Source organism: Lichenostomus cassidix, chromosome Z (assembly GCF_008360975.1).
Source record: "Lichenostomus cassidix isolate B80296 chromosome Z, HeHo_3.0, whole genome shotgun sequence".
Taxonomy (NCBI): domain Eukaryota; kingdom Metazoa; phylum Chordata; class Aves; order Passeriformes; family Meliphagidae; genus Lichenostomus; species Lichenostomus cassidix.
The window spans coordinates 14,744,941-14,770,813 of NC_139511.1; the positions used below are offsets into that span (position 1 = coordinate 14,744,941).

A 25,873-nucleotide genomic window follows, 5' to 3' on the forward strand; every position below is an offset into this window, starting at 1 on the left:
CCAGAGGTGTAACACGGACCGTTGTCCGTCTTAACCTCTTTAGGAATGCCCAGGACGGCGAAGGCCTGCAGGAAGTGCGAAATCGCATCCTTCGCCTTTTCCCCCGAATGTGCGGTGGCAAAGATCGCGCCTGAAAAGGTGTCTACGCTCACATGTACATATTTTAGTCGGCCAAATTCAGGCACGTGCGTGACATCTGACTGCCAAAGTTCCCCACTATTAAGCCCTCTGGGGTTGATTCCAGACCCCATGGATGTAATCTGGAGGGGTTGACAATGGGGACAGGCCGCCACAATGGCCTTGGCTTGGTCCACTGTTAACTCAAACAGTCGCCTCAAGGCCGGGACATTTTGGTGAAAGAGTGCATGGCTCAGCGATGCCTGCTGGAATCGATCAGGCACGTTGGCAACATGCACAGGCGCAGCGAGCGCGTCTGCCACCCTATTCCCTTCCGTGATTGGACCCGGAAGGTCAGTGTGTGAACGCACATGCATCACGTAGAAGGGTTGGTCACGGTGGGAAATGGCTGTCTTGAGCCTCTTGACCAAGCAATTAATTTTTGGGTTGGAGGAGCCGGACAGCCAACTGTCCTCAGCCCTTGAAACGATCCCCGCTACATAGGCCGAATCAGTAACCAGATTGAAGGGTCCCGGAAAGCGCTCAAATGCTCTGACGGCGGCTGCGAGCTCGGCCACCTGGGCGGACCGAGAAACGATCTCGACATCGCAATCCCACCGCTCTGTCGAGGGGTTCCACCAGGCAATCACCGATTTTCCTGATGTGCCCGAGCCGTCAGTGAAAAGTGTCGGAGCACTGAGGGGTTTCCGACTTTGGACACGGTCAAGAACAATTTTTAGTTCAGATATTGCGAATATCTTATGTTTTGGAAACCAGGTAACAACCTGGCCGGGAAACGATTCAAGTGCTAGCTGCATCTCCTCACTCTTTAGCAAGGCAAATTCGAATGATTTTGTGTCGAATGGAACGTGGATGTATGCGAACTCACGTCCTGCTAGGGTGGACAGGCGGGACCTCGCTCGTCTAACAAGCTGCGCCGCCTTGTCCAGTGGCGAAACTAAAACTTTGGGGGACGAGATAGGCAGGAAGACCCACTCAATAATGAGCAGTCGGTTCTCCATGTCTTTCAGGTCCCATTGAAAGATGAGCCCGTGCAGGTGGGGCATTTTACCGAGGATGGCCAAATTAAAGGGCAATTTGGGGTCGCATCGGTGAACGCGACATGTTTTCAGGGCGTTCTGTACCTTTCTGATGGATTCCCGCGCTTCCGGGGTCAATGTCCTTGGGGAGGTCAGGTCGCGATCTCCACACAGGAGGGAAAACAGCGGGACCAGGTCTTCCGAGGAGATGCCGATCAGGGGCCGAATCCAGTTGATGGCACCACAGAGCTGGTGCATTTCCTGCAGGTTAGATGGATTGTCAGTAATTTTGATCGGCAAGGGTGTTATTGTTTGTTCCTCAATTTTTGCTCCCAGGTATCTCCACGGCGCCGTCACCTGGACCTTGGAGGGTTGGATCTCAAACCCTTCGCTCTCTAGGGCCCCCACGACTCTAGAGAGTGCTGTCCGCAAGATGGCTTCGGTTGGCGAACAGACCAATACATCATCCATATAATGGACAATGATTGACTCACCCGTGACCTCTCGCACTGGTGCGAGAATGCTGTCCACATACCACTGGCAAATGGTGGGGGAGTTTTTCATCCCTTGCGGGAGCACTCGCCAGTGATAGCGGCGCATTGGGCGTTCCCTGTTGGTGGAGGGAACTGAAAAAGCGAACCTGGGCGCATCGTCTGGGTGCAGGGGGATCTGGAAGAAGCAGTCCTTTATGTCCACCACTGCAATCTTCCAGTCCCGCGGGAGCATTGAAGGTGATGGCAACCCGGGCTGGAGAGGCCCCATGTCCTCAATGACTTCGTTTATTTTTCTGAGGTCATGGAGGAGCCTCCATTTGGTCCCTCCCGCCTTCTTGATAACGAAGACGGGCGAGTTCCATGGACTGGTCGAGGGCACGATGTGCCCCTTCTCCAGTTGCTCCTCAACGAGCTCTTCGAGCGCTCTTAATTTGTGTATAGGCAAAGGCCACTGGTCGACCCAGACAGGTTTATCAGTGAGCCAATTCAATGGCTGGGTCGGGCGCTCACCAGTGACCCCAATCAAAAATCCCGAGCCGGAGCCAATTCGACTCGGGCACCCCATTGGGACATAGTGTCTCTCCCCCACAGGTTGAATCCCGAGTTGATGATGAATGGCCGCACGGTGGCGATGCGACCCTCGGGGCCTTCAATTAGAACGGGGATGGAACTCCGCTCTGCAGGAGTATATCCTCCCACACCTTTCAACGACTGAGCCACAGGCTCCTTGGCCCATGCCGACGGCCAACTCGCCGAGGAGATGACCGTGACATCCGCACCAGTGTCAATCATGCCAGTAAGGGAGATGTTGCTTCCCTTCTGGGAAAGGCCACAAGTAAGCATTGGCCTCTCCTTACCAACCGCCTCGGACCAGGCAACCAGCGGTCGTTCCGTGAGGATAGCGTGGAACGGGATGACCTTGATCCTGGCCACGACCTGATTCCTAGAGAGGATAAGAGGGGGGTCGGCAACTTCAACCTGGAGTGGAAAGAACCCCTCTGCATCCACTCTGATCAAGGAAGGGATGATGGCAATCCCTTTGGGTCCGGCGTCCGCATCTGAAATGGCAAGGACAAGAGCGTCAGGAAAGTCACATTTGAGTCTAACAAGAAAAGAGTCACATCCGGGTATGGTACAGTCATCATCGACCCACGCCTGCTGGAAATCCGTGGGGTCGAGGCCGGCCGGTGGCTGTTGGCAGCGTGAGGCCGGCATCTCACGCTGCGCTCTCAGTTTCCCTGGCCAGCAGGGAAGGGAGGTGGAAACGAGGAAGGGTCAGTTAGGGACATGGGGGAAGGACGCTGGGCGCGGGCAGGGGCAGGAGAACGGGAAAACTTGGAGATTTCTTCGACCGGCGTGGGGCAGTCTGCGGCGAAGTGTCCTCTTTTGCCACACTGGTTACAGGTGGCATAGGTGTTTCGGATGGCCAGTGCCTGAGAGGTGTTAGCATTCAGCGCCTTGACCGCAGCCAGGCGCCGACAGGCACTGACCATCTGGGCGATGGTCGGCCGTGGGTCATGTGGCAGGGACAATATGACTTCTTTGCAGATGGTGTTGGATCTGGTGATTGCCCCGTCCACAAGCAGCTGCTCCCTGATGGTGTGGTCGGGGACCTGACGATCGATGGCCTGTTTTAATTTATCAACAAAACTGGGGAAGGCCTCGTCAGGCCCTTGGAATATCTCAAAGTAGGGGATGGTAGGGGCATCCACCGGAGGGATACCAAGCAGTACCCTCTCCGCTGCACCAGCGAGAGACACCAGAATGTCTATGGGTATCTCTCGGGCTTGCGTCTGGGGTTTAGAGTAATCCCCCTCACCCGACAACAACTCGAAGGTGGGGCCGTTTGGAGTGCCGTGCCCAGGAAGCAGTCGCTCTAGCCCCCTGATCTGCCTTTTCCACTCGTCCTCCCACTCTTGGTATTCAACGGGGGACAGTAGACAAGACATCACTAATTTGATGTCGGAGGGAACTAGAGGGACGCCGGTGAAAGTGGCGTGAAGGACTGCTCTGAAATAGTTCGAGTCCCGGCCAAACTCCTTTTGCGTTTTGGCCAGGTCTTTGAGCGCGGCCCTATCAAAGGGCTCCCACCGTGGGTGATCGCGTTGCCCCGAAACGCGGACTGGTGCGGCGAAGGGGGCCTGGAGGCTCTCCGGTTCCGGATCTAGGTGACAACCTTTCCCAGCCAAGCCGGAGGACCCATCCAAGATGGCCTCCTTCCGGTCAGGGACCGTTGGAGGACCAACAAAGATGGCCTCCTTCCGGTCAGGGACCGTTGGAGGACCAACAAAGATGGCCTCCTTCCGGTCATCGTGGGAAAGGGGATCCAAGATGGCGTCCTTCCGGCGGCCGCCGGAAGGGTAGCCGTGGGAACCGGGAAGACCCGCCTCCGGGGAGGGGTTAGGAAGGGGCGGAACATCGGGAGGGGCGACTGACGAAGGTCCCGGGGAGGAGTCGAGGAAGAGGTGGGGTTTCGGTGGGAAAGGGGAGGTAGGCGGGGTAGGGATAAAGGGGTTGGGCGCAGGGGCGGGGGGTCCGAGGGAGGGGGTGTGCCCGCACGGTGATGGATAGGCCGCCCAGGGGGAGGGATCAGGGAAGGGGCTCGGCGGGAAAGCCGAAGAAGCAGCGGGAACGGGAGAATTATAGGGAGAAGGGGTGGGGGATGGGAAAGCCACGCGGCAGGCGCCATCCTGCTGCCAGCCGCCGCTCCTTCGTGGCTCTCCGGGGAGACAAAAGGATACACAGCGGGGATTGCGGGGGACTACCAGGGACGAATCAACTCGGGAAGAGGGGTTAGGAGAGACAGAACCGGGGGTGCCCGAGAGGGTCGCGCGTTCTCCCTCCCAGGCAGGGGACGAAGTGACCGCGGGGGCGCCGGAGACTAGATGAGAACTCCGTGTCCGCGGACGTTCTGAGCCGCCGCGGTCGCCTCGAGAAGGACAGGGGCTGGGGTTAGTTGAGGAACGGGCAGACGGGGAAGGGTTAACAGGGACTCCCGCGCTCCGAAGGGAGGGACGGAAAGCGTGGAAAATCTGCGTTAAAATCCCGAAAAACTGGTCCACTCGCTTGTCCCCCCGGGACAAAAGCTGGTTCATGCGCGAGCGGACCCCACGCCAAAAATCGATAGAGTTAGCATCTTGGGGAGAAACATCGGGAAATTCGGCAAAAATAAATTTAACAAAGCGTTTTAGGAGCGGGGAGGGAAAAGAAAATTTCGCTACTCGGAGGGAGGTTTTAACGGAAACATAAAATTCTCGTTGCTCTTTGGTTAGGTTAACTCCCATCTTTTCCACCCGAGATAAAGGTTAGCCGAACCAAACTCTCACCCGACCGATCCGAACGAAAAATTAAATGAAAAGAGGGCAAGCTAGGGAACCCCTTTCCCTACCAACTCACCCGAACACAAAGCGGCGCGGTCGGTTCACGGGGCTCACGGGGCTGGCGGTGCCGGCGAGGAGCACCTCTCGATGTAGTCCAGGGAGGGTGCTGCAACTCGCCGGGTGGCGGAACAACAGATCTCCACTCTTCCCTTCCAAGGAGCGAAGGCAGGTTCGGAGGGTCACGTTGACGGCGCCACTTGAAGTTGTAAAGAGGGTCCGGCGGGGTCCGGCCGCCTGGCCCCAACGAGCTTCCGGGGCTTCGGGAGACCTCGGGGGCCTCACCTGGCCCAAGCTCTCAGCCCTCCCGGCTGTTCGGCTCTGTCCAGAGGCGGCTGCAGTCAGCCTCGGTGTTCCCAGGGTCGCTCCTTTGGAGCGGCAGGGACCACGCGGCGGAGGCGGGAGCCTGCCGGGCAGGAACGCCGTGGAGTCGCTGGTCGCTTCCCGTGATAAAGAGAGTGCTACGAGTTGAGAGTCGCCAGTGTGCAGTTTATTCAAGGAGAAGCGGCGCGGGGGAGGCACACTGGGGGCTCTCGGGTGGGGCGGTCCACGCAGCTGCCGGGCGCAGAACCCGGCGGGGCTGGGGTCGCGGCCACACCACCCGAGAGAACAAAGGGAGGGGGTTTTTAGGGGGAAATACGGGGTTTCCCGGGGAGGAACAACAGGGGCGGAGCCAACGGGGCTCCGGGACAACATGAGGGACAAGCGGGGGAGCAAATGAAATATAACTAGGGAGGGGATTACAAGCAACTCATGGGGGAAGCCCGGCAGCAGAACATTCTAGTGAGGGCAAGCAGCGGGGGCGGTGATAGGGGCGGGGAAGCAAACCTTAAACCAATAAACTTAGGAAAAACTTTCCAGGGGAGGGAGAGAGCGGTTTACGGCCCGGCCTCCTCCGAGACCCAGGCGATGGCATCCTCGGCAGCGTCCCCGTGGATTACGCCGACCGCCGGCCTCGGGGACTCGGGATCCGCAGCATCGGGCCGCCGCACCCCCACAGGACTCCACTATAGTCCAATAGGAAATACTATTTAAGTTTTCAGAAACTCCATAAAATCTATTTACAGTTTTCTCTAGCTTATCACTGGAAAATTACCAAATGGAACAGGGTATCTGATTAAGGTCCCTTTTTGACTTATCTTCCAGCTAGAAGTATATCACTTCAGTAAAACCTTCATTGGTTATGCAGGTACAGAATCCAATAAGCTTACTGGACAGATGGACCTTTTGAGGAGACACCACATTTAAAACAATCTTCTAACCATTTTTTGTTCGGCTACCATGTCACAGACTGCTATCATGAAGAAGCTAAGAAAACTTTCAGGGGTACCCTCAAGCCTCATATTAGATGTCAACACATACCTGCAGCAGAGATCCATCTCTGCACAAGGATATAAATTACTCAAAGAGATTTACTTCTGCTCGCCTAATGAGGACAGCATTGCAGATTAACGTCCAGGCTTTGTGAACAAAACCTGCAAGATTATTTTCCCCCAAAATGGTGTGTGGTTGAACCATGGAACTAGCACAGTTGCTAGTTTTTTCACAAGTCTGATAGACCATGTCTCAGGATTATTAAATCCAAAGAGTCATTAATGACTCTCAAGTAGTCAAAAGTGTCAAATTGTTACAAATTTAAACAATGACAGAATTTGGATGGAGTTGGTAATTTCTGTAAAACATGTACATTTTCTTCTGCAATAACTCACTACTGCCACTAATAAAAAGTTCAGTGTAATTCCTAAATGAGGTCAATTGGTGAAGTTATCACCTTTCATTGTTTTTTTAGGGTAACTCACAAAAAAACAGTGCTATTTACTCTTATGTGTCTAAAATGTAATTAATTAAGTTTGATTAAAATTTAATTAGTAGTTAAAATTTACCTTAAAGTGGCACATTACACATCGTGGCAGTTAGAGAACTGTTTCAAAGAGGGCAAATAATTGGAGTGGGGAAAAAAATCTCCTGGTTCTACAAGTACATTTCCAAGCTTTCTTTCCCAAAAATGATTAATAAAAGCATAGTTTTAGAAAACTCTATATATCTGTTAGCATCTAGAAAGTAGGCTAATAGTGCACCACACAACTGTATTTTCTTAGTGGAAATCCTCCCATCCCCAACCTGCTTATGTGTGCAAGGTAATTGACCTATATTTGAAGCAAATCACAATTGTTTGGGTCCAATTTCAGATTGCAGCCTTAAATTTATTATACATTATTTGCAAATTGTGCTATCAATTCTTATTTCAAAATTTTAGTGGGGCCCAGAATATTATCTAAATTTAAATGTACAGACTACACAATACCGTCCTCTATTAGTCTCTCAAATATGTATTGTGCAAGCCAAAAGCATTAGGTGAAACTGTCAATGGCGTGGTACTGCTGTGAAAGCAGTTTCCTTACAGTTTATCTCCACATGACAGTATTAACTTAAGACTGTGTGCAGAAAGAGAAATTAAATTTCTGTGACAACTGGAGTCTCATGTGTTCATGGCAATGAAAAAGATTCTTTGTAAGCCTATAAAGGAATACACTGCATTCTGGTATTGTTCATCATTAACTTGATACTAGTGTCTCTTAAACAAAAGTACATATGTGACCCAAGGACTGCCTGAAGGCCTGGAATGTGCCTTCTTGACAGTTTTTCAGTGACCACTGTCTTATCTGCTATTCATAAGTAGCCAGGTGTCTAATGACTGATGGCAACCCCTTTGGCATTAATCCTGTGTTGGGCCAGTGCAATTCAATAACGCTATTCCTGTCTGCTTTATTATGTAAAAAATAACTCCTGACTCTTGGAAATAATGACTCTCAAACTAGAAGTCACAGACTGTTCCACTGGCATGCTGTGTATTTAGAACAAATCTAGCAAAAATTCTCAGCATTCACTTTCATCCGTCACATTTTGATATCAGCATCTGCTGGATTCAGTTACTCATTTTATACAAGCACCACTTCCTTTTTTCCTCTATTATTTGTTGCTTGTCAAAATAATCCATTTCTGTTTCACATCCATGAATGATACAGCAATTATAGTAAAAAAAATCTGCCAAGTAAATTGCAAAACAGTTTGTTTTGTCAGAAGATTAACACCACACGAGCTACCTTCACAATTTCTCTCTGTAGAGCCACAGCAGAGACCTTACGCCCTTTACTGACTCAAGAACATGTCTTAGAAGAAATCTGCTGAATGTTGGACCTAAAGAAAAAATCGCTAGGATTATGTGGCGATGTAATGTGACACATCTAGATTATTAAGACTTGGAGCTTGTTACGGAGGTCAAATATGCAAATCAATTTTTCAACCATTTTTTCAAAGTTGCCTTAATGCAGTGACCATACTCACTGGAGACAAAATGAGTGGTTCAGTTCTGATCAGTAACCTGATTTAATAATTTTAGTATTTTTTGATACAGCTACTCCATGTTTCCATATTTTAATTTTTATGTACATTTCAGATATAACATTGCACATAAAAAAAAGACTAAAGTGCACATTTTATCACCTTCCTATCCAGACAGTGTACAGTTATATACATGGAGTTTCAATTGCTTAAAAAAATCTGGTCTACTTATAATATTTAGTAACATGAATCATGCATACATAGCTTTTCCAAAAACACAAATACTCTTCCTACTGAAAAAACTTTGCCAATGCCAACAGTACTCCTTATTATGATGGGAGTAGTAGGTTCCTTCTGAACCTCCCCATGGTACAACCATGAGAACAATGGGACTACAATGAAATTTAATGTCTACTTAGAATATCCCAAAATAATGACTATCCCATTGTAATGTCTACAATGAACGATGTCTACTTTGAGTATCCCAAAGTGCTGAAACAATACAGAAAAAATGCATCAATACCTAAGATTTTTTGCCTTCTGGCCTATTTTTTAAAAGGAAAAGGAGAGACTGAATGTAAAAAATGTGTAAAAGCTTTTCCTAATAAAAAAATTCTTATGTAGTTAAATACCAGGGAGTTTTGTTATCACTAGGGCAAATAACTTAGAAACTATGGTTTGTCCTTAGCCTGACAGGAGAAGGAATAAAGACTACAAATGTTTTGTCACTAGACAATTAACCCTATTGAAATTAATTTAGAAGATATGATAATTTAGAATATATATGATAGTTACATGAATAAAGCCTGTGTAAATGACACATTTTGTAATTCAACGTAACATGGTTTTCTCTAAATCTTAAGAAGCTGGTCAGTCAACAGATTAATATATTCTGTCACTTATTACCTGTAATAATTTAAACAGATAGTAAAATTCAACACTGGATAAGGTAAGGATATCCTAAGGTAAGGATACGACCCTGATCAAACATTTGTCAGACTTTGTAAAAGATGAAATTTATTTGAGTAGGCAAGTGTTTGCACCACAGCTCTCAATAAGATGCACGACAGGAGTGGAAGCTGTTGAATTCCTGACAAATATTAGATCATTTTCAAATTACAGAACTAAATTATGTATTATATTATATATATGCATTATATAATATATATAATATATATTTATAATATTATGTGGACTTAGTAGGGTTTTTTTATAAGTAGGAAGAATTCTTTTGCCAAAGAAACCATGACTCTCATATTCCTGCAAAATTAAGTTGAACAGGTGATTATAACATTAGCTTTTCAACAATATGATCATTTGATCTACAAACTATTTAGGGAAGATGTCATAGAGCTTGCTGCTTCAAACACATACTATCAGAATGCAAAGAAAAGCTTGTAGAAGCATAATTTTATTTATTCTACTTTCAAAATAGCATTAATTAATTAGCAAGCAAAAGCATATATATACAATTCTAGACAGCCTACAGTGAAAAACCTATAGTAACTTCAGCAAAACATCTAAGAAGTTTTCCATTTTTGAAAGACAATTTTGAAAGTGGTTTTTTGGACTACTAATCCACACTTCTGAAAATCACAGTAGTTGTGGTATAAAAGCTCCACTAAGCTCAAATTCGTTTTGACTCTTTTGCGTTTATGATAGCAGCCTATTTAATCAGATTGCAGTCTGCTTTAAAATTATTAATACACTGATTGAGTGCAAATTATCACTGAAAGGTGATGACTTTTTCTATCTTTTTACCCATTCTTTAAGTGTCCTCCTGATAAGTAAATGACCTAAACTCCCCCAAAATCGGTTGACAGCCTTACTCCAGCATTTAAGTAGTGAAAAATGAATTTGTGTTTCTCACTGACATCCTTATATGATTTGACAGTATCAATACTTACTTGAGCTTCTCAGCAAAATTTTCACTAAGAGGCAATCATGGTGAAGCAATGTTTCCAAAAGCAAGTTCAAATTACAGTATGGCTGGGATAAGAGCAGCTTCAGATGACCTTGGGTTGCCATTTCTCTGGCTGATGGAGTCCTTTCAAAATGTAAGGTAAAGACAGAAAGAATAATATTGTTAATTTATCTATGAAATTAGTATCCTTAAATTGCAGATGTAACACAAACTCCCTTAAGTAACAATTCCTCCCAGATTACTCTAAAAATGCTTTCATGCTTCCTTACTTTAAGGCAGCTCAGAGATAGAATTACATTTAATTTCAACTAGTTAAAAGCAAATTGGCATTTGTTAGTCTGCCACAGTTATACCTGATACAAAGCAACTTTACTTATCTCTTACACAGAACTGTATTTGTCTTGTTCTACCAGGAAAAATAGAGGGTTTTTTTCCCCTGCAGTCGAATTAATGTAAGGGTATTATTTTTTAGTTTATTATAGCAGTAATTGTTGAGCAAGTGATCTGAAGCATTGGTCCTGATCAAGTATATGAAGCTCTTAAGTAAAAAACAGTGAAAATGCTCAAAAGGCTTGTGGCTAGCACAGACCTTTCCCGTGAGAATTCCTTCTCTCTTCTTCCTGTGTTTTATAAACAAAGGTAAAGTTTGGATGTTATTGAAACAGTGTCTCGAGATTTGGACAGTTCAGGCCTGGCCAATCAGGCCTAGGGGGAGGCTTCGAACTGACCAATCTGGGTGACCTTTAAAAGTCTATATAAGTTGGAATTAAATAATAAAAGCTTCTTCTTGATGCCACACTTTGAACCTGGATCTTCTTACTCTGCTAGTGGCTCAACAGCGACAAAGGCTAGTAAAATTTCCCTTTAGGTTCAATTCTTACATGTACTGAAAAATCTACATTAAATATTAGACTGGTTTAGTTACTGTTTCACCTGCAGGGAGAAGTAAGAAAATGTAGTACAAATTCATTAGCTTTAAAAGAGATTGCAGTTTATTTTCTGTTTGGGGTTTCCATGTTCTGCAAAAATTAAGGTTTCCGAATAATATTCCAGGGCTTCTTCTGAACTCATCCAGTGACCCAACACCAACCACCTAACTTATATCACATTAAACAAAACCAAACAAACAAATCTGCCCTGCCAAATGCTTATCATCTATTGTATTCAGTATTTTCTTCTTGAAACATTTTTAAAAACAAGTTTTCAAAATTGGATTGTGGATAATTTTCTTTTCTTTAAATTTTAAGTTTTTACTAATTTGAAGATTTTAAAATTAAATTTCAACTGATGTTTAGCCACTGTCTTTATTTTTCTGGCTACAAGTTTATACAACAGTAGTTGCTAACACCGAAACTTTATGCACCTCATATGTAAACTATTATGCACATAAATTTTACAGGCACAATTGTAAAGACTTCAGACAGACTGATGCATTGACAGTGTACGTATAAATATTATACACCAGCACGCAAAAAACATCTTCAGCGCTAGGTAAAACCTTCTTCATTGGGGGTTTTCCGTCTAACATTCTCCTGTCAGAAAGGATTTATTTGCCTCTGTTCAAACACTTTATGTGCCATTTACACATAACTTTTGGGACAGAACTAAAATGGGCTCCTGTTGCTCTAACAGAAGGAAACATCTCCATTATCTTGCATACTTTTACAACCTCTAACTTAGCCAAGTGTGCCACCACCCAACTATGCTTGAATGCATGCATGAAAAACAAGAGATGACTGCACAAATATTTCGCTATTGAGTCAAGGCTGCTATTTATACAATACACTTAATACAAACCTACAAGTCCTGGAAAAGACAATGTCAGCTGATACACTCCTCTAGTTTAGTCCCTCACGTGTCTGTGTTTCCTTTACCAGAAAAGGAAGTATGCCACGTAACTTGCAGGGCAGCCTTTAATTCACCTAAGGAAACTATAGCACTATCTGCCACCAGGGCCCTTACCTCACACTATTATGACAAAACTCCACTGCTATAGTCATTTTAGTAAAGGAAGTTTTTAGACACCTCAGCCTTTACAATTTCAACACTAAAGCAAATACCTTTAACTTCATAAGCAATGTCTATGCCAGGAAGCCTTATGTACAGCTTTTGTGATTTTCATCTGGTACTTTACATATAATCACTGACAGTGTAACACTGACTCTACAATTATATTTCCATATTAGCACATGCTGGATTCTGGTAATACTTATCAAAAATATACACACATATACATTTAAATCTTGATAGACCTTGCAGTCAAAGTAAATTTTCCATATTTAAAATATATTCAAACATTATGATTTTGTATTCTTAAGATAATTATCTTAATTTCTATATGTTCAAGATTAGTTTTATATATATATAATCTAATGCATATATAATCTAAATATAATCTAATCAGTAGCTAGTAATTAAAGTTAATATTAAAACAATTACTATATTCACAGTAGAATGAATGCTGCAGCTAACAGCAAATTCAGCACTTCACTAATTCAGTTAAAATATTTGGGCCAGTTTAATTTTTTTCTCTTTCTTTAATGTCATGCTATCTTATCTAATAAAGTCACTCATTGCCTTCAAACTAAAAGAAAAATGACAAGTTGGGTCAGTTAGATTTATGAAGAATAGTATTTTAAATTCCTATAGAAACAAATTACACCTTTAGAATATCTGAATTGAAAAAAAAAAATCCCTTGTCTGTCATTGACCAGATGGGAAGTTATCATGTTGTAATATACACCAGTTCTTGGCTCTTTAAGCATCTTGCAAATTGAAATGTACAATGGTGTGACTCACTTGGAGGAAAAATAAAATAGAGCAGACATTCCCTACAGCCATGAAGCTAGCACCAATAAATGCACTGAGAAGTTTTGTAATGTGCATATGGAGAGACATATGTTCTCTCATCCTCATAGCTCAGTACTAGTGAAAATAAGACTAGCCTCATAAAAAGTGACAAAAGGTGAAGTACATATAAATATCACACATATAAATGTCCTGTTTTGTACAGTAGAAGTAAAACCCCCAACTTTGATTTGCAAATTGTATGATTAGAAACCCCAAATGAGGCAAAGAATGAATCACAATTACCACTAAAGGAATCACAATATAAATTATCAGTAATTATTTAATTTTATAACCAACTATATATTTTTGGTTTCTATTCAGGACAGAAAGAAAACTTCAAGTGGTAAGTTCAAGATTTTATAAGGCAAGTAAATATGCTAATTCATGGTAACAACCTTGACACTGATTTTAGATCCAAATGGATAAAATAAAACAGACTTGTGGCCATTTTCAGCAATAAAAAATAATGTAGGAAATCAGGTTTTAGAGTAAACAAATTAATTTCAGGAACTAGCAAAACTTCCTTTTTAAATACCAAGCTTAGGAATCCTTAATGCTTAATAGCTACTTGTATGACAGGTTAGAGCCTCCAGTTAAAATTTAGGTGGCCACAATTGAAAAGCACACAATGGCCTATACTTCCAATCTTGTTACGGACAGTGAACATACATTTTAATTAGATGTAAGATGTAAAAACAGAAAACAATCCATGAATTAGAATGCTCTGAAATACAGTTTGCTGCAATACTCAAACATATTGTGTGTTATTAATGCTTTAAATGCAGTACCTGAAGGAAAAGAAAGTTTCATTGACATAGAGTATAAAACCAATGAAAAAACTAGAAAAACCTAAAAATTACTCATTCGAGTCCTTCACTTTCCTTTTCTGAGCAGCTGAAAGGTGTGTTGTGAAAAGGGACCATTCAGTATTTTATCAGTGTAGTTCACTCATTAGCACCAGGACAGTACACAAGGCTCTTTCTCTGTACATGGACTGCTCTCACACAGGTACACTGTATCTTCTTAGAGATGTACTTTCTTCTGTACTTCCTATTTTCCTATTTGGTGATCAAGAAATTGTGTATTTTATTACCCTTCATCCAGGGAAAATTAGCGCATATGACATAGCTCTGGAATAGTTTTCTGCTATTATTCAAATCAATACTAATTCCACCTCAAAAAAGATAATTATGTCAGATAAAAATGGTACCAGCATTTCCTTTACATACTATTACACAGCATAGGGTGCTCACTTGTGAAATCATCTTCCAAAACTCATACTTCACAGTATAATTTAAATTTTGAAATCTGACCTTGGACGAGGGCATCAAAAAACTTATTGTCTTTTCTACAAATGAAAACTTAATGAAGCATAAATTTGCCAGAAATGGACAACTAGATTCCTTTCTAATGCAGTCATTCCCTCTCCCGTATCCTTCCTTCACTTTTCCTTTTTCTCCAGCCATGCATAACTTAAAAAGCCACTGACAAATTTCTTTGAAGCTTGATAAACACACATGATCTTTCAAGCTTTGTAAGAACTTAGATTACTACTTCAAGCAGGACACATTAGATTCACCAGCTCTATTTGGCATGTAGTTAGCAAACCACATGATTTTGATGCAGTCACAACATATATTGTCTCTGGTTTAGCAGGTATCAGAGACACCAGGGAAGGAGACACAGGCTTGATGACATGTAGAGTTAGGAGTGAAGCCTATGGAGAGAAATCAGCATGTTTTGTGTAATATGAGCAAAATTATAGGGAAGATATTTTTATATACAAGGTATGATATAGTGTGTATAAGGAAAGAGGTAATAAATCCAAAGCACATGGGTCAGCAACAGGTCACACCATACCTTTTGAAGGAGGTATGCACTCCTCCAAAATATAAAAATACTTTCTCAGAAAACAAAGTATGATCTCACAAAAGCAGCTTTCATGAAAATGGAGAGCGAAAATCTCTCAGGAAATGCCTCTGAAGAGGAGGAGGAGGAGGAGATGAAGGGGTTAGGAGAAGATCTACACTGGTGTGGGAGTGCGGCAGGTTCAAAATTAGAAAGCAAATGACAGCACAGCTGGTAGCATGTATCTTCTATGTAACTTGTCATTACAGGAAGTGACACAGAAAAAGAAATTAGGCTTTTGCCTCCAATCATTCAGTAATCTCCAAAATACTCAACTATGATCAAGCAGAATATTTTTCAATGAGTTATTTATGTACCATTTTTTTTTTTAATAAACCGGCAGTCCTAAATAGAAAGGCATACATTCTTTACGTTCCCTTTAAGTCTCTAAGAACAGCTGAACTACTTTACTACTTTATTGTCAAGAACTATATACTCTTTAATTTAAGCCAGAAAACCTTACAGATAATTCAAATATCAAACATAATTAATAGAGTATCAAAACAGGGCTTTCTGTGCAACTTTTCTTACAGACTCTCAAAGATTAGAGAAATTGGTAATGAATTAAAAAATGCTTCTACACCTTCTTAAAATCAGAATATTAATTAGACATTTATTCAGATACACTCTTTTAAAAATGTTATAACAGTATTTGGCCAATACTGACTATCTAGTGATACTTTTACAATCAACTTTTGATACTCACTTCAGCAAGAAAAAACAGGATGATGGTACACAAAATAACCAGTGTAATGGATAATAAAAGACTTCTGAAAAATCTTGAGGAAGATGTTCATCAGAATTATCCACAAATGTCCTGGAAGAAACCAAATACTTCTGAATTACATGGGAGACTGAAAATCTCCTTGGACTGCTACAACTACTAAGTATGTATATACATATGTACACACACACACACACACACACGTATATATATATATATATATATATGTATATATATATATATATATATATATGAATGAACAGAAGACAGAAAAGACCTTATGATAAATATTACTAGTATACGTATGCAAACACAAGATTGAAAATCTGTTTATATACTGTTAAAAATATAATTCTATATTTTATTTACCTTCACTCTTTGAAAATCAGTACCTAATAACTGTTATACAAGTTTCTTCATGTTTTTACTCCTATATAACACATTTTCAAACTATGTTTGAAAATGTATTCAATAAGCAAGTTTCTCTTCAGACATTAATTTTTAAGGCTCTTTTCTTCCTGCATAACAAATGCATCATATTTTCAATATTTTATAATAATGATATGTGACGTATCTTTTGAAATGAGAATGACTGACATGCAAGTACATACAGACTTTGGATTAAACTGGACAAAAACTTGAACCAGAATCTTTGGTTGTACACTGGTTGTAGGAACTGGAGAAGAACAAGACTGTGACTAGATGTCAGTTTTGCAATACTTCACTTGCTAAAATGATGTGAGAGGCAAAATCTATGAATACTAAAAATTAAATATTATATTAATTATATGATAGGATTATAAATATATGTAAGAACAGAATTCTACAATATTTGCCTATAATTATTGTTTAGTAGTAAGTTATTAGTATTTGTATAATTTTCTAGCAACTACTAGAATTCAATAATATGTGAGCAATGGATGCCCCTTGGCCTCTTCCCTTTTTACTCTCATGTACACTGCATAAAATTCCAGCAGAGAGGAATTCCAGCCTTTTACATCCATCCTCCATTAACTAAAAACAGTTACCACTTAATAAGTATCTTACTTTCAATCTTACTTGGCTGTGAATTTTTTATCTTTCATCTAAATTAATTCCGAACTGTAGCTACAGGTCTATTAGGTCACTGCCCAGATGAAAGAAGAGAGAGAATTATGTCTTTTCAACAAGAAAAGTAGGTGTAGAGTTCCTGAACTTCTCCAAAAGATAGGCTGTTTTATTTGGATATCAATCTTATTAAAAAAGAAAAAAAGCAGTAGAAAGAGTTTACTACAGATACCTAAATGATCTTAAGTAAGCAAAATCTGAGCAGAAGGATTAGCACAGTGAATTTGTGCTCTTTGCAGATTCATGAAAACCTGCAGGTTAAAAATAATGCTGAGATTCTAATACAGATAAAGGGAGAGCTGAAACTTGAAAAGAATTGTTTTAAGGACAGTTATTTCAGTATTATGAAACTAAAAGAGAAATCTTATTGTCCCTGATCCACTGAAATATTTTTTTCTGAATACAGCAAAGCATAGAGCAAACATCCTACTAGAAAGCATAATAAATACATTTTGGCTAGCAATCTAATAAAACAAAAAAGGACCACATCTTGTCTACTGATTGTGTAGGAAATGTTTCAGAGATTTCTGGACTAAAGCAGCTTATTAAGTATGTCTTCTTAGCTGTATCCTAAGGAGAAGCACAAGGCAGACACTTGGATTCTGACTTACTTGCTTATAAAAAAATCCCTACAGAAATTTTTTAAGTGAATGGAGATAATCTGCGGGTTTTAAAGACTGTTTAAATATTAGAGTAACTTCAAACACTACTAAAAATCAAGAGTCTAATGATAATACAGTAATTGTCATGACAGCATTTCTTAATGTCCACTGCTGGCTAGGTGATTCTTAACAAGAAAACCCAACTCTGTGCCAGACTGCTTAAACTCAACTCCTCTTCTGACAGAAGCATAATAATAGCCATTAGGACATTTGTTTTTGCTTCAAGTTACGTTAAAGCAGCTGCCTATCATCTCAAAGCAGTGGACAGCTGATTGAATACCAAAGAAAGATTTCAAGTTACAGTAGTTTAATTCTTCAGCAGAGTATGACAAGGTGAGAACTGATCCTGTAAACCTCAGTGCAGGTGTGAAGAAATGAGATGCCAACATGATGCATCCCAACGGTATTTCCTTTAGTCTTCATATGATTTCTCTCTGTATAAGGAATACGCATTACTAAAAAGGCAACTACATGAGTTATAATTCATATATTAAAGAGAAATATTTTCAGTCTCTAATATTGAATGACATTGAATTTACCCAATAGAGAGAAATGTTGCCAATAGACTCTCTAAATTCTTCTCTGAACATTAAAATAATTTACCTGACTTCTTGTTGAGAAAGTAAGATATAACAATTCATAGTATGGAATCACAAAAAGATGCATCCACCTTATTCTTTCAGCTCTTCCTTTACAGTCTCATTGCATACTCAGTATGAAAGACTAAAGAGTATCGGAAAAAGCAGAAGAACAGATCTGCTCCAAATTGAGCAACCCTCAAACCTGAGGCAGAAGACAGTCTCTACTTTGAGGCCTGGATAATTTACTTCTCTACAAACTAGTGAGTGAAGAGTGGCATTGAATTCTCCTATGTAATTCACAGGCAGTACTGAAATTGTTCAGTCACTAACTCCAGCTACTAGAACTGAGTAACTGACAACAATCTTGTTGGTGAATAAGGCAATGGTGACTGGAAGTTCAGAAGTATGCAAATCCTCTTATTTCAGAGGTTTGAGTAAGCAGCAAAAAAAATAGCAACACTTGGTAGATTTGAGGAGCAAATTCTGGAGAATTCTATTGTTTAACAGCTCCTCAACAACGTGGACAAAAGTGGACAGAGAACAGATGTTTACGACGTTTACAGGTGACACTAAACTGGGGGAAGTGGACAGAGCATTAACAAATAACAGAATGCCTACTCATGGATGACTGGGCCAATGGATTTCACAAAGCTGACTGAGGTAAAGAGCAACTGTTTACTCCAGTAACAGAATTATAACCACCTAAGCTGGGAACTGACTTGTTTGAGCACAAACCCTGCCCAACAAGAAACCTGGGGTTTATGGGCAGCAGGGTGTTGAAGACAAGGCAATGGTATATTGTCACTAGAAAAAAGCAAACCATACACTGCATTAGAAGGAGCACAGCAACTAAAATAAAGATAGTGATTTACTTCATCTACTTGGCAACAGTTATCTGTACATAGAATATCTGTCCAGCTGTTGGGCCTACAGTTCAAGCAGAATATGAAGAAATTGGAGAAGGCTGAACTGAATCATCTATAAAACATGTTTGAGGACCCTAGACTCCTTTCCTCTGGTGAAGAGGTGGCTAAAGGATGAACTCATCTAATGGCAGTCTACAACTACCCAAAGAGTAATTACAAAAAACAACACTGACCAACTTATCTCAGTGGGGACTGATGTGATACAGCAAGTCATAGCCACAACCTTTGAAGGTTCACAGTAGACATTAGGCAATACTTCGCACTAAAGCATTGCAACTGAGGAGTTGTAAAAAGTTGTAAAAACTTCAGTTGATGGAGCTTGATGTGTGTCAGCTGTGTCAGTCAAACACAGTCATGTTTGACTGCTCTTGGTGATTGTTCTGCTTTGAGGAGGAGGCTAGATTAGACAGCCTCCAGCGGTCCTTTCCAACAAACATTTCCATCATGCTAAAGATACTTCAGGAAGACCACAGAAGGGTAGAGAAAAATGAAGCACAGAAAAACAAGTAATAAAACCTGATGACCCAAGAGTCATAGGTGAATTTTGGACCAGATTTAAGTAACCTTGTCATACAGAAAAGAAACTCTAAGTGATAGCTGAATGCATGTTTGGTCACAAAATTAGGAATGAGAAAACATATGCTACAATCACCTTAGTTGAAGTTAAGGATATTCTTAATTTTTCAATGATGTCTGACTGTGTTGTTCAATTTCCACAAAATACTAAGAAATTTGAATTTTAGTTCCCTTAAGCAAGAGTGAATACAGCCTCTCCAGTAAGTTGGAAATGAGCCAGTTATGTTATTACACAACTCCTGGAAAACAGTATTCTGTCATTACCACTTTTATGATTACACACATTCTTCCTGAGAAGTCTAAAGATTAATTGACATCTAGTCACTGAAGGGAAAACTTCTAGTACCAAAAGAGACCATGATAGATTTAAAAGAAAAATCTTTATTTCACTTCCAGTTAATTTTAACAAAGGTTTGAAAGATAAAGAGCCAAGATAACAGATGGAAATTTTGATTATACAATACAATTGCAGAGAGAATTGATGAAATATTAGTATTCCTTTAAAATCAGGCATAACTCTTAAATCTGTTATTGATAGACTCTTAACGTAATGAACTATTCACACCCCAGTAAACATTGGATCTAGGTATTATACATAAAATTCACTATATCAAAGTGTTCCAAATTGGACAGTCATTTAAGAAGCTAATTGGCGAAACCACTTTTTTCTTTGTATTCTGGACACTGAGTTAGGTTACTTGACAAATATTCACTGTAATTAAATATACAATATTAAAAAACTTTTTTTATAATAGGGCCTCACAGATTTTGAAAACACAAGTACTGAACACGATTAATTAAAAAAACCCTATTTTACTTAGTCTAAACCAGACATTATCTATATAGAAATGGTCTTCAGAGTTAATATTATTTTTGTAACTATATAACAAAATATGACAATTTTTGGTATACTTTTTAAACTAAGCCACCACATTTGAGTCATTTGCACAGTACTTTGTAGTAGATTAAATGAGCTGCTACATCCTGAACATGTCACTGTTTTGATCTCTAGAAAAGCAAATTTGGGTACTGAAATTCATATACCTAACTATGAAAGCTATATGACCAAGCTGTTTAACTGTAGCATTTTATATAAAATACAAGATAAACTGCCTCTTTGTCAGCGGCACTTTGTTCTGAAACTCTGTGAATTCTTAAGTTAGCACATATATTTTGTCATGCTATGTATAGATAAATATGTAAACAGCACTGATCAGTGGAGGAGACTAGAATTGCTAAAAGGAACAAACTATACTGCCTATTTATTTTGGTCCATCGTTCTGAGGGCTTTCATAAAAGAAATGTGAAATGTCAAAACTGACAGTAGAAGAAGTTATAGCTACTGCAAAGTCCTTTCCTGCCTCCATCACTACTGACACAGCAGGACTAACATATCTGTTCCCAAGTCACCTTCTAAATTGCTACTTATTCATAAGCCAGGATTATATAAGATCAAACATCCAGTTAAAATCCACTTTTGTATGTTCTTTAGAGTTCACATATATTAAAATGAGACCACACATAACTAAAAAAATTTAGTTAAAGAAGCTTATATGCAGGAGGTCTCCACCCTAATACTACCTAGAATTTTCTTATTTAGAATAATGAAGTTAAAGCCAGTTGAATAGGATGCAGCTTCATTAACTTGGGGTTTTATTCTTCTTTTTTTAATTTGTGATCTCACTTGGGGAGATCACCAAAACTTTACCAATAGCTGTAAACCAAATTCGCAGCAGAATTTTATCAACAAAGACTGCGACCCAATTTCAGTGCAAGTTGTATGTCCTTTTTTTAACAGTTGTGACTGGTGAAGACATGATTTTATAAATATGGGTCTCCTATATTCTTCCTCTTTTAACTATATTTGTTGATGCATACTGGTCATATAACCAGATGATCATTCCAGGAAATTACCTTTACATTCCAGTACTTCTAGAAATATTATCAGATGACAACAGAACATTCTGATTTAGCCAAAAGCTTAAAGTAGATGAATCTGAACTAGTAAAATGATTTTTTTTTTTCAATTGATGAATGACTAAGTCCTTGAAAACCTTGCCAAAGTCTTTGGTACCATAGTAGTAAGTATTTTTAGATCAGTAAGACTATATTTCAAAATAAATATGTCCTAATTGAAAAATAAATTGCAAATTTGGGACAATAATTATTAATGAAATTCTACAGTTTTTGTCACAGAGGAAATCAATCCAGACATTCATTATGGTCTCCGGTATTAACAGACAAAAAATGTACAACACATGAGTTTGATCCAAAGCTAATAAAATCCCAGCAGATATAACTGGATTTTATGTAAGTTCATAAAAATAAGTCCAGGATCAAATTGAGAAATAGCCTAAGACTATTAAAATGTGTCAATACTATGCACTGCATTTGATTTCAACTCAAAAATTCACCCTGTACATCTATCCATGTAGGCTCAAGAACCAATTTTATCTCAATTAGAATGTTTATTTCATACTCACTCATACAAATTCTTCAGTGGTGAGGTTAAAATAGCCAGCACAGAGATCAGACTATTGCAGTGGCCGTGTATTTTATAGATCTTGAGATCTCTGTCTTTGTGTGGATTCAGAAACTGCTGCACAGAACCACAAATTGACCAGAGCATATCTTCAATGGACATCAAAATTGCTGCAATATCAATTCTGTTGGCAAAAAAAGCCCCCAAGAATAACATTACTCAGGACATTGGACAGTAGTAAATTTCAATTAAACAGATGTTTCATCTGACAAGACAAAATACGAAAATCATACCACAGACTTTAAATTTTCTCTTCAATCATGTAGAGAGTCTGCATCCACTACTTTGTAAAAAATCAACTCTTCCACAGGGAAGTTGTTAATGAAACTAGTAAAAAGAAGACTTAAAAAAATTTGTAAATGTCCTTTTTTAAAGGATAATATCACTAGTCAAGAACTGTTTATTTACTAAACTACTAGTAAATAAATTTGGATTTTGTTTTCTTATAATAAAAATGGACATACTATTTCCAAATCCTGATGGAGCAAAAAAATAGGAACAAAGGAATTTAATCTTCAATTTGTAAAACTAAATCCATGCAACACATTACAATGTGTAACATTTCTGAGTCAGTAATCTGCTGCCTATTGATACTGGCTGGCAGAGCCTCATGGGTCATTGATCTGAACAACAGCAAGAACCCAAACTACAACAACATAATCTCACAAGACTATGGTGACATAAAATATATAGGAAACGTGAATAAGACAAAAAATATGGGAGGTATGAGGCTGGACTTAAAAAAGGATTTAAATACCTAAAAGGCATTGATGCACATGATCATGTGCATTTTTAAGGATCATCTTATCTTTGAAAAATCAAAACACATAAACAGACATTTGTCCATATTACACATCAGTTCTCTACCTTTTCAAGAACCATGGGAGAAAAGATACTCTCACAAACTACATTATTAAACAAATATGTAAAGCCTCTGTGAGAAAAATAAATTGAATTATATTCGGTATTTTTTTTTCATTTATTCACAACTTGATAGTTCAATTTACTTAATGAAAAATTCAAGAATCATTTTATTGAATATACAACTTTTCTACAAAATTATAATGTAAAAAGTTCTTTCTTGTTCAGTATTTTTAAGCAAATTTATATACAGTTGACTAATACAACATTTAAGTGATACTGCCCACGTATTTTAATATTTCAGGGCATCTTTTTCCCAAAAAAAATTTCCAGGAAAATTTTCAGGAACTATACAAGATACAGAAGACCTGTAACACATTAAGTTAGTATAGGAATAGAACACACAAATAGGCATGTAGAATAAAACTCCATTTTTTTCCTATCCATTCCAAGAATGTGATTTTGTGCAAGTTACTTCAGCTTTCCTGACAATATTCCTTTTCATAATAAAACTTGAGATGATTGTATGCAACTCTTAGCTCACACAGAATATGTATCTGCTTAGTGTCTCTAATGCTCTAAAATTACAAACTCCTAAAGTCTTTCCAGTGGTATTGATGAGCAAGATGACAAGAGGCAATGGGTAAAAACCGCTGCCCAGGAAGTTCCACCTCAATATGAGGAGGAACTTCCTTGCTGTGATAGTGACCAAGCCCTGGAACAGACTGCCCAGAGAGGCTGTGGAGTCTCCCTCACTGGAGACATCTAAGAGCTGTCTGGACTCAGTCTCATGCCCTGTACTCAGAGATGACCCTTCTTGAACAGGGAGGTTGGACCAGATGACCCACTGTGGTCCTTTCCAACCTCACCCATTCTGTGATTCTGCATAATTCTATTATGAGAAATACACCAATTTGTTCAGTAAAACAAGACACTGGATAAAAAGGACAAAGGTAGGGTAAACTTCCACTTGGAGATACCTGCTTCAGTATTTCTCAAAAAAGACCCTCCTCTCTGGTAAAATATAAGAATTGTAACAGGAAGAACTTCAATTTCTTATTTCCTAAAATGACAGAAAAAGTAACAGCCTCTTCCTCATCTCTCCTCCTACACCACTGGCATCATTCTGGCCCATCTTTTTATGTGACCTTGTAGCACTTGAAAAGCCCTATAAAAACACAAATTTTACTGGAACACATGAAGCTTTTCTTAATGAACCAGAGGCTTGATTTCTAATCCTGATGTTGCCAATTCTGTCCACGTTTTTGGTTGCATCACCACACCTTGATGAACTTTCATTGTGAGGCTTTCAAACCAATCAAAAAGTTTATGAAACAATTTCACAGGGAGTTGAAAGAGGCCTTTGATTCTGCCCAGTTTGAGATATAACTACTAAGTATATTTAAATATACAAAATATATTTTATTACAATGAACATCACAATGCATAAATTTGGTTGATCCACTCTGCTGTGCTCACTAAGTTTTAAGTTTGAATCACAGCAGTGAATAACAGAAAACTATTTATTTTATCATTAAAACGATTCATTAAATATACAACCATTACCTGATTTGTGGTGTTCTTTTGCAACTGGGACACACCTGACAATATCTGGAGGACAGAATATCCAGAGATTGCTCTAGTACATCTGTAAGAATCTCCTGGGCTGTCTTTGGAGGTAGAATAGTCCATAGATCATGATGAAGAGCACAGCAGAAGTAATGCCACATCTGGACAGAGAATGAGCATCTTTCCCCCTATCAAAATCACCACAAATTTTGTAACAAAAACATGGCTTCCAAAATGTCAATTTAAGTCCCATAGGTCTAATTAATTACATTTGAGAAGAAATATCTGAAGAGTTTCTGGAATATGATGACGAACAAATGGTCCTTGAAAAGATATGATACATCTTTATTTGCAAGGAAATGCATTTTCCATTTCAGTCACAAAATTACAGTTCTGCCACAAAACCAAACCACAGCATTTGAACTCTTATATACTCAATTACCCTATTCTCAAAACCAATAGTGTACTGTAAGTTTAGTTTAAAAACATAGGCAATATTCTCTACCCACTAGAATAGTCAGACAAATCTAATGTAAAAGTTTCTTTGTCCGCAAAGAAAATAATTGTTTAAATTACTAAGCAAATGTATTTACCAGATTCATAAATGGTATACATAACCATTGTGCAAAAGTTGGTTATATATGATAGCTATGCAAGAAGAGAAGAAAGAAGAACAACTGAACTATTAAAATGATAGTAAGAGAAGTCCAGAATTTTTTAGTATGATATTTTTTCCTCTTGTAATTTTAATTCATTGAAACCAAACATTTTTTTGGGAAGGAATCATTATTAGCATTAATACTTCATTGTCTAAGCAGATCTATCCCATTAAGACACAGAAATAAATACAGAGGAGTCAGAGTCACAGCAGTTAATCCTTAATATCTCTAAAAAGTACACAGGAAAGCTCACATTTAAATATTTCAACTAATACCTATTAAGAAAATAGCATTAGTTTTTTGAGAACAGAGACTTCAATCTTCAGTTCCCACATTCCAAAAGAACTGAGAAATATTTTAAGAATTTGTTGATATTTTAGCATTTTCAGAAATATAGAATAACCCCACAAATTTAAAATGCTTTTAGAGTTCAACAGGAATTCTTTAACGATAAAAATCCAAAATAATCTGGCTTCTTTTTAAATACATTCACATTAGCATTAGCAGATTATTGGAAGTTGTAACTATTTGGTTTTTCCCTGACATAATATTTGAAGTGCATTTTATATGAAAAAGTGGCAAATTACAACAAAGAACAAAAGAAACAAGCCTGT

At 39.4% G+C, this 25,873-nt stretch overlaps 1 protein-coding gene across 7 annotated transcripts in view; it reads right to left on the reverse strand.

Moving 5' to 3' along the window:
• The window catches only part of KIAA0825 (KIAA0825 ortholog), a 245,961-nt gene that overhangs the window by 134,851 nt on the left and 85,237 nt on the right, over positions 1-25,873 (reverse strand). For all 7 annotated transcript variants that reach the window (XR_014846836.1, XM_085042658.1, XM_085042656.1 and 4 more), the window contains 4 exons: positions 24,598-24,788; positions 22,112-22,294; positions 15,759-15,869; positions 10,278-10,417 (listed from right to left, as the gene is read on the reverse strand). Coding sequence is in view for 6 of the 7 variants with exons in the window: in XM_085042658.1 (XP_084898784.1) it covers positions 10,278-10,417; positions 15,759-15,869; positions 22,112-22,294; positions 24,598-24,788 (625 nt within the window). In the remaining variant the exon portion in view is untranslated. The remainder of the gene's footprint in view (positions 1-10,277; positions 10,418-15,758; positions 15,870-22,111; positions 22,295-24,597; positions 24,789-25,873) is intronic.